Source organism: Eurypyga helias, unplaced genomic scaffold (genome assembly GCF_000690775.1).
Source record: "Eurypyga helias isolate BGI_N326 unplaced genomic scaffold, ASM69077v1 scaffold24563, whole genome shotgun sequence".
NCBI lineage: Eukaryota > Metazoa > Chordata > Aves > Eurypygiformes > Eurypygidae > Eurypyga > Eurypyga helias.
In genome coordinates this window covers 135-9,001 of record NW_010243422.1, presented here as the reverse complement: position 1 = coordinate 9,001, position 8,867 = coordinate 135, and the positions used below count along the sequence as shown (strand labels likewise).

Genomic DNA, 8,867 nt, shown 5'->3' with positions numbered 1-8,867 from the left:
CCTGCTGAGCTGCAAGGAAAAAAAGGAAATAATTTCAGATCTCACAACTAGAAGCTCTTGATGCTTCCCAGCTCTCACGTCAGCTAGACAGTTCAGTGGTTTGCACGAGATTTCATCTCCTGACAACACAAAATGAGTGGTTTCTTCCCTGCTCTAACCAAGTAGAAAGACCACAGATTGTAGCAGGAATCGCGATAGTGTAGAAAAAAATCAAATCCGTTAGACGACTAGTCAGTATCTAACAATAATGAAGTAACTGCTCCTCCTTTCACACAGAAAACACCTCCCCCTGCCTTGCAGTTACATCACCTGGACTTCTCTGAGAAGCAAGACCTAAAAGTCAAACAGGGCAGTATACCATTCAGAAGCTCAATAAGTGCAGGAATGATTCCAGATTTAGCCAGCAGAGCAGCGCAAGAATCATCCATAGAAACTGTTCCAATCATTATCACCACTTCTAAAACGAGGTCATCTTCTGCAGAACCTGGTAAGACAAAAGGCAGAAGTATTACAACGCTTAGAAATTCTCAATCTTGTGGCAGTTGGATATTTATCTGTAGGCAATTACACTGTTCTTCAGTGTTACGTTTCCTCAGACAATCACAAATTATAAAGGTATGTGCTACTCCGAAAGAGCACTAAGCATTCTTGGAGAAACTCTACTTGGAAAGACTAACCAGACTTTGTACAGACCTGGTTTTAGTTTATCCTTGAGGTATGGAACCAGTTTGTACTCTTTCAGCACAAGTTCCCAGTCCAGATCTGGTAATGTCAAATTTGCAAGTGTTCCCAGGCATTCAATCACAAATTCCTCCTCTTCATCATTTGATATTTGAGCTGCTAAGTCACCAACATAATCCTAAAGAAAATACAGCAACACACACAACAGGTGAACAATGTGGGGTTTTGAAAAACACACAAATTGGTCAAATCAAAACAAGCTCCAAAAGAATGCTAAGGAGACACTTTTGAAATAAGGGCTAATAAGGCAGTTTCAATTTCAGTTGAATAGTCCAAGAAAACATTTCAGCATTCTTTCTCTTGAAAGTGAGGGATGGAGAGATGTAGATAATTTGTTCCTATGTTCCAAGAGTAGCTACTACACACACAGGTTGAGAAACAAGGGAAGGAAGATAGAAAACAGCACGCTGAGCTACTGACAGTAGTGGTCACCTTCCTCAAGATATTAAGAAATAACTACAAGATTTTTCCAGGGACGTGAACAGGGGAATCATGGATTTTACTTAGCAATTCCATACTGCGTTAAAACAATTTGATATTCAATCCTCATTTAAACAGTACATTTAAAATTTTCACAGGTCAAATGTTGTGTTTCCCTCCTTCTTTTGAAAGGGCGGCTGTACATGGTTAACTGTCCAAAATTTTAAAATATCCACTTGTACAAAACACTTGGCACAGTAAAAAAACCCATCCTTTATTTTGCCTTCTAGCTCTAAAAACAGATTTATAATAACCGTTAATGTTTATGATGCACACCCCAGCAGTTAAGGGGTTTTGTTTGTTTTGGAGCAGGGACTTAGTGGATACAGCTTATAATCTTGTTTTCCCTGGAGTGAGGGATCCAAACCCTGATCTACCAACACAAATCAACCCACGACAGCCAAGAAAACTTAAACTGGATGCTCTGTAAAGACAAAACACAACAGCTCCCCAAAGCCAGCCTTTTCCAGTTGGAAGACGGAGAGATTACCTGAGGTGAGAGATAGTACTTACAATAAACAAGCTTTTTGTTGGCCCATCATGTTGTGAAATATTCCTGATCATCTTCATTAACAATGGGTCCTTAAATTTCAAAGCCCGCTTCATTAACATTTTCAAACCATTTCCTGAAAAGAAACACACACTTAGGAAATCCTGCAAGTAAAACGAGAAGAGTACTGGATGGTCAAACAACAACAACTGGCACACACAAAAAACCAGCTTGAACTTTTACAAGTTTAACAGGAAAAAGTGGAGAATCTAGACAAGGATTATTTCTTCTTCCAAGTTTAAGTTGAAAAGACCTGACAGGACAAGGGGTAATGGGTTTAAACTGAAAGTGGGGAGGTTTAGATTAGATATCAGGAAGAAGTTCTTCCCAGAGGTGGTGGGGAGGCACTGGGACAGGTTGCCCAGAGAAGCTGTGGATGCCCCATCCCTGGAAGTGTTCAAGGCCAGGCTGGCTGAGGCCTGGAGCAACCTGGTCTAGTGGAAGGTGTCCCTGCCCATGGCGTCCCTGCCCACTCCAGGGAGTGGATGGGCTTTAAGGTCCCTTCCAACCCAAACCGTTCTGTGATTCTGTGACCTACTCTATAAATTCTACGGCTTCTCTAAAACAACTACCATGACCCTATGTACTGGTGGGACACTTAAAGTCAGATAAGCAACTAAATGCTTCAGGTGAGTTTAGTTACTTACTCAGGCCAAGAAAGGTTCTAGATCCAAACCATTATCCTATCACCAAGTGCAGTCAGTGAAGATGCAGCACAACTGTTAGTACTAGCTCAGAGAATTCTCTCCCAGCTCCATGGAATAAATACAGTGTTAGGGGCTTAGAAGTTTATTTACCAGTCACGTGGATCATTACGTGGGAACACACAACAGATGTTTGTTGTACTGACAACAAATGACATCAGAAGTACTTGATTGCACAGGGCAAGTCCCACCATTACCATTATGTTTCCAAAAGATCACCTTGCCAATGTAGTAAGTGCTACTAGCTTGAGTTTCATTTGTACCTTTAATATAAAACTGGATCTCCCGGCTCCCCTTTCTGCCGAGCTCTGCACAGAATTTTAAGGTGTAATTGCTGGCCATAGAATCCATTGATTACAATTGTCTTTTATAAAATCTAGTCATTTACTGCAGTAGTTTACAGTGAAAATTTTGAGCACAATTCAGAGTTACTGAATAATAATGTTCTATTTAAAACTGCTAGTATGAAAATAATGAAACTTTAAAAGCCATCTAGAGATCTACTAAATGAAATGCAGAACCTATCTATATGATATAACAAAGTTCTAGAACTCAAAGAGATGCTAAATTAGAGAAAATTCATGGAAAGATACAACTAAACAACATTACTGTGCTATTAATTTGGTACTGGCAGGTGAAACGCCCATTAGCTGAACACTGATTTAGGCATCAGGTAGAACAATGTCTTGATGTCTCCATACAGCCATAGTTTCCCACAGAACATCATCGGTGTGTTTTACAGAACTACACGCACATGGGGGATGTGGGCATGTGTGGCTACGCACTCCTGGTTACCAAGACCAGTTTTGGGGAGGATATAGCCTTGTCCTTGCAGACATTACCCAAACAGGTGCATTTCATTTTTTAAAAATACAAATATATGTATACATTAATAAATAACTGAAATAGACATAATTTATATGTGTAAGTATCTATATGAACCCTATTGTCATCTCCAAGAAAGCAGTAAGATCTCAGTTTGCTCACCTTCACAGATAAGTTGCACGTTTCTTTTGTTGGCAGCAAGGTTAATACAGAAAGAAATAAGTTCCAGGTCAACTCGCTCATCAGGACACTCAAAAAGCATCTTCATTAACTGCCAAGAAACATAAGCACACTGAAGTCATTAAGCTTTCCAAAGCAACAGAACAGCAATGTTGTGATGTCAACCGCAGCAGCTTTTTTGGGTTTTTTAAATTAATACTTAGCGTTTCTACAGGAACAGTGAAGTTACAAAGGTCAAGGGCTCAAGATGTATAGTTCCATTATTTGGGGATAACAATGCTTATAAAGTGCCAAAAATGGCAGTCACTCACCACCTTATATTAACCTGGGTTAGTCACATTTTATTGCTACCACTGCTTTTTTGGTCTTATTTTTTACTGTTTGGTGTTTTTTTTTTTTTTTGGTTGGTTGGGTTTGGGTTTTTTGTTTGGGTTTGTTTTTTTTTTTTTAACTTGTGAATGGATAAATTTGTTTTGAAAGTTTAGGTAGACTTAAATCTAGGAAAAAACCCCACAGCTTAGTTCCATGGAAAGTCAGATTCATACTTGGTTATTTAATAAAATGACAACTCTAGGTAGACACTTAATTGCAGAATAACTGTAGTACTCTTCTGCTTTGAAATTACCCTGTTGAAAGGTAAGTTAGCTGTGCCTGCAGCAACGTGCTTTGCCTTTGCAGTTGCCATTGCTAGCGCTGAATGCTGCCATACACCAAACACTCCTCCATAGCAGTCCTATTCTTTTGGAAACAGGGCAGAACGACCTGGATTAACATTAGTAGACAATCACCTATAATCCTGTTCCAGCTATTTAGTAAGGTGTTAGGGAATTCCCAGGTGATTCCTCAGGCAAATAACCTATGCACTGCCATAATTTTATACACCTGGATTGTCCATTCCATCACAAGCTAGTCTCGTTTTGTTCCAAACGATCGTTTTTTGAAAGGCCACGTTGAACATACGAACGTGACTCAAATACATCCGCTTCTTTTTCTGCTTCCAGGCACGGCTGACAAGCTGCACGGCCTCCTCACTGAGGGGCTGCAGGACATGCCCCTATTTACTCCAAAGAACTGCTCAGCGTGTAAGTCACGCCAAGATTGTAATGCCAAGCAGCGTGATGACAGGACCCAGATCACTGGGAGTAGAAACAACTGAACCTAAAGATAAGCGGGACATAAGGTACAAAAGAAACGCAGCCCAGCTTGTATCCAAAAGAGGTGGAGGGAGAAGAAAGCAACAACTAGTCATTAAATATTTGTGTGCTTGCCCCATGGTGGAAAGACAGTTTGTAATATATTGAAAGCAAGAGAAAGTGGGTGAACAACCCATTTAGAGAGGAGAATTAAAAAAAAAAAAAGTGGGGGGGGAAGAATAGGACTGCAGGAATTTCAGTCCTAAATATTTTACTACAGCAGTTCTGTATGTTTATCCAGTATCAGAGAGCAGGCTGTCATTCCAAATGGACCCAAATAATAAAAAACCACGTTAAAACATGGTTATTCATCTCTTTTTCTAGGACTCCCATGTACGTACTTAAGCTATCATTGATTTCTTCCTCCCTTACTTAAAAAGGCAGAATGGGATTTCCCTAGGTTGTTTTAAGAACTTATAAAATCCCTAGTTTATTAAATCCGTAAGCCTGACCGTCACAGAAGAGTGAATTAAGCAGAAAAGAAAGTTGCCACTTGACAAGCAGAACATGAGCATTCAAAAATCACCCCCTGCAACTCTTCTGTTACAGAACCTTTAAAACCAGATTTTTAAAACCCTTAAAATAATTTGAAGGGAAACATTCTCATTACTTACACAATACAAAAATCTGTGGAAATTAGACGTTTAACAAGATGGGATTACACTGTTAATTACTGAACTACTTCTCTATAAAAAGAAAAATATATCCAGTTTCAATTAAAGCCGTTCAAATTTTAAAATAATAGTTTTGTACGAGCTCCATGTTTCCCATTATGTCTTCATTTAATTTGATTGCTTCTTGTGCCACTTCAAAAGGAAGAGTAATTGCTGCCAAATAGGAAATATTAAAATTAAATTTGTTCTGCTTTTACTATGTCCATTGTCATCTTTTACTGATTTAACAGGAAGGCAGTAAAAAGACTGCAGCATGTGCAATGAAGAGGCAGTAGTGTTCAATCAGACAAGTCCCATATTGAGTATCAGATACCACAGACCAGGACTGAAATCACTGTGTCTAGACTCTCTGGCACCTGCCTTCACTTATTTACCAGTGACCAGAGGCCAACCCCCACCGCTCTCTGTTCACATACACCTCTGTCCAACCCCCTCCCCAAGCCCAGCTCAAACATCTTTGAATGATTATGCCAGAACTGCATGCCTCAGGAATCTCTCCTGACCGGCTACTCCCTAACTCTGCTGTTTGAAGTGATGCTCTGGTTTCTGAACTTCAGCAGATAATGGCGGACAGGAGCAAAGGGTGCTGTCAAGAGAGGACGTTTACCAGCATTAAGCTGAAAAGAAGCTTATAGATCAAAGAGGGGCCAAACAGGACAACTGTGGTGGAAAACATGTGGGTAGCTGCGGAGAACCTTGCACACTGCTCTGCGGTAAAATATTAAATATCACCATGACATCACTGTCTAACCATGCCCTTTGATTGGCCAGGTTATTACCAATAAAGGCTTTTATAAGCATCTGGATGGCATTTGCACCTATTTAAACAAAACACACATTGCTGAGGTCTAAACAAGAATGAACTGTTAATACTCGCTTTTAACTGTTACTAGAATAGCACCCACTAACTCCTGCAATCCACAAGGATGTTTACCTGGGACAGCACGCGCCAGCCCTTCGCCTGTTCAAAATGACAAGAGGGGATTGAGTTTCCAATCACTTTCTACAACAGCTCAACCTCCGTTGGTGAGCAGTTGCCGGTTTAGACGTACACCTTTCCCCCGCGGGAAACACACCCACGGAAGGGCACATACTGCTACCGAAAGGAGAATTTGGTTTGCTGGGATGGAATCAGAAGGCAGGGATTCCTTTAAGAAAGGTTGTCTTCTTCTCCTGATGCCTTATCCACTTCCCTGTGTTTTCAGCTACCTCTGTCTTCCTTAATAACCGTCCTAATTTTGAACATTCATTTACAAGTTGAAGCTGTGGTTGTCCAGCTTGTCCTTTCTGAACAGCTGGCAGATGTGATCTGCGAATCATTGCACTGACCACTGAAGCATCAACAGCTGTAAGAATGCTTTGAATTTCGTAGTTTTACCCAAAGTCCAATGACGGCAGCCGACTTGTTTCCTACTCCACTCTAGATGGATACAGCCTCGGGATAGAGTCCTGTGAGCACCAGTTTGAGCAGTGACTGCCTGCCAGGACAACGATGTTCAAGGCCCAGAGTATGATATCGCTGAAGTTTCCACAGCTCTTTACAGTTGGCACTGGGGATCCAAGGGCCGTGCCAAGATTCCCTGAAACAAGTCACAAGGGAGCCCTGCAGCACAGTGCCTGAATTCTGCTGTGGCCTGGAACTGCCCAGAACAAAGCCGGTCCTTTTTATCATGCACATGCCTTAACATATAGTTGCTTCTTGTGGCAGAAAAGGCAGGCAGCAGGACGTTTACAAGACCATTTTGTAACATATACTAGTTGTTCCTACCAGTTCTCCCTTTCTATTCTCCAAAATCCTCCTGTCTTTGGAAAAACACCACCATTTTTGTCATGAGATAATGACCAGAAACATTCTGAAAAACTTTCCATGGCAACTTCCCATTCTGGATGTATTTGATTTTAAAAACATGTTTGGCAGGGAAGAAGATATCGTGGTGCAATGCTGAAAAAGCTACTGGAGAGCTTTTACACTTATGCAATGCAGACTCAACTCCAGCCTCATCAGGACTGAGAAAGAGATCAGTAAGAGAGGATTTGTCACTTGTTAAAAAAACCAAACAACAACCAACCACACAAAACCCAAACCCCCATGATATCGTGTCTGCGCTTGGATCAGAAAGTATGATTGGAGACAAAAAATGAGGCAACAAACTGCAGCCTGAAAGATCAGTGAAGAGCCTTCCACAGACTTCCAAGTCTCCCCTGTTGTGCATGTCTGCAGTTGGAAAAGGAATTGTCATGCAGCAACCGTAACACTGCTTGGCTGGTTTCCAGTTCATATCCTGTAATACTGGAGACGTTGAAATTTTGATACCCAATGGGATCAGAAAAGAATGCCTTCTAAAACAGCAAAGGAAATACTTTCCACAAGGTTCCCCAAGGACCTGCTGTGCACAAGCTTTAATCTCGATCAAGCATTCCCGATCTTCTGTAGAAATTCATCAGGTCGCCTGCATTTTCATCCGTTCACTGACGCAGCTCAAGCGTCAGCGGCACTGATGAGGAATGTGTCACCTATCCTGCTTTTGGGGACCGTTAAAACACACAGGAACAGTCAGACCGCCCGATGGGTGGGTTATTCCCACTTTCACCTGTGGGTGTCAGTGCGAGCTCTGCTATGAGCAAGGAAAAGCCGTGCACAGGGGGAACAAAAAACGCATCCTATCACCTCACCACATATAAAGCACATACCTGTGGGATACAGTCAGTGTACGCGAACATTGACTTAAAGCGATCATCCATGCTTATGTGATACAGAATACACATCGCTACTTGCTTGTAGCTCTCATTTGCTAGGAGACCAAAAAAAAATCTGTATTAATACAAGCCTGGTATTTTAAGTATTGTAAATGTTTACAGGGAGGAAGCAAAAAGCCCAAAAATGCTTATAGAGGGAAAATTCAAATCAGAAATGCAACGTTAACCGAAGATTCTCATCTAGGCCATACAGAGAGAGCCTTTGTCAGGTTCCAGCTAGGACACTGGCTATCAAACGTAACGCCAAAGTAGCTGTAAGGTACTCCTGTTGAAACCACAAGTGAAATGATAAAGAATCCACCAGAACCAAAGAGAAAAATACCACTAAAAAGTGCTATAGAGGGAATTCAGTGCCTTTCAAGTTAATCACACAGACTGTTTTATTAGCCTAAACGATAATATTACCCTGTGGGTGCCTTTTGTGTTTTGTACATCTCAAAACCAACACCTGTGTATTTTCACATTAATATTTCCCATAGAGAAAAAGTCTTAAGAAAAATGGGAATGGTCCATGTGAGTAGACTGAAGTGTTTCACGGAAAGATTCCATAAAACCAACTCAGACAAACATACAAGTGTTTGTCAGGAACACCAGAGACACATTTGATCCTGACTCACTGCTGAAATCTGTGCCGAGCTCTACTCTAGCCCTGCACTAGTAGGACAGTGGCTATATATGGGATAAAACACTCAGATGAACGTTTATGTCAGGTCAAAGAGGATGTAACAAGGTCACCAACCCAGAAAGTATTCACAGTTCTTCT

The 8,867-nt window shown here is 41.1% G+C and overlaps 1 protein-coding gene across 1 annotated transcript in view; it reads right to left on the bottom strand.

Moving 5' to 3' along the window:
- The window catches only part of LOC104507969 (kinesin-associated protein 3-like), a gene marked incomplete at both ends in the record, with an annotated part of 18,821 nt that extends 10,662 nt beyond the window's left edge, over positions 1 to 8,159 (bottom strand). The window contains 6 exons of the mRNA XM_010149420.1: positions 1 to 4; positions 359 to 484; positions 694 to 859; positions 1,735 to 1,847; positions 3,463 to 3,571; positions 8,039 to 8,159. The exon at positions 1 to 4 is cut by the window's left edge and continues 110 nt beyond it. Coding sequence (XP_010147722.1) covers positions 1 to 4; positions 359 to 484; positions 694 to 859; positions 1,735 to 1,847; positions 3,463 to 3,571; positions 8,039 to 8,159 — 639 coding nt within the window. The remainder of the gene's footprint in view (positions 5 to 358; positions 485 to 693; positions 860 to 1,734; positions 1,848 to 3,462; positions 3,572 to 8,038) is intronic.
- Positions 8,160 to 8,867: the final 708 nt, after the last annotated feature.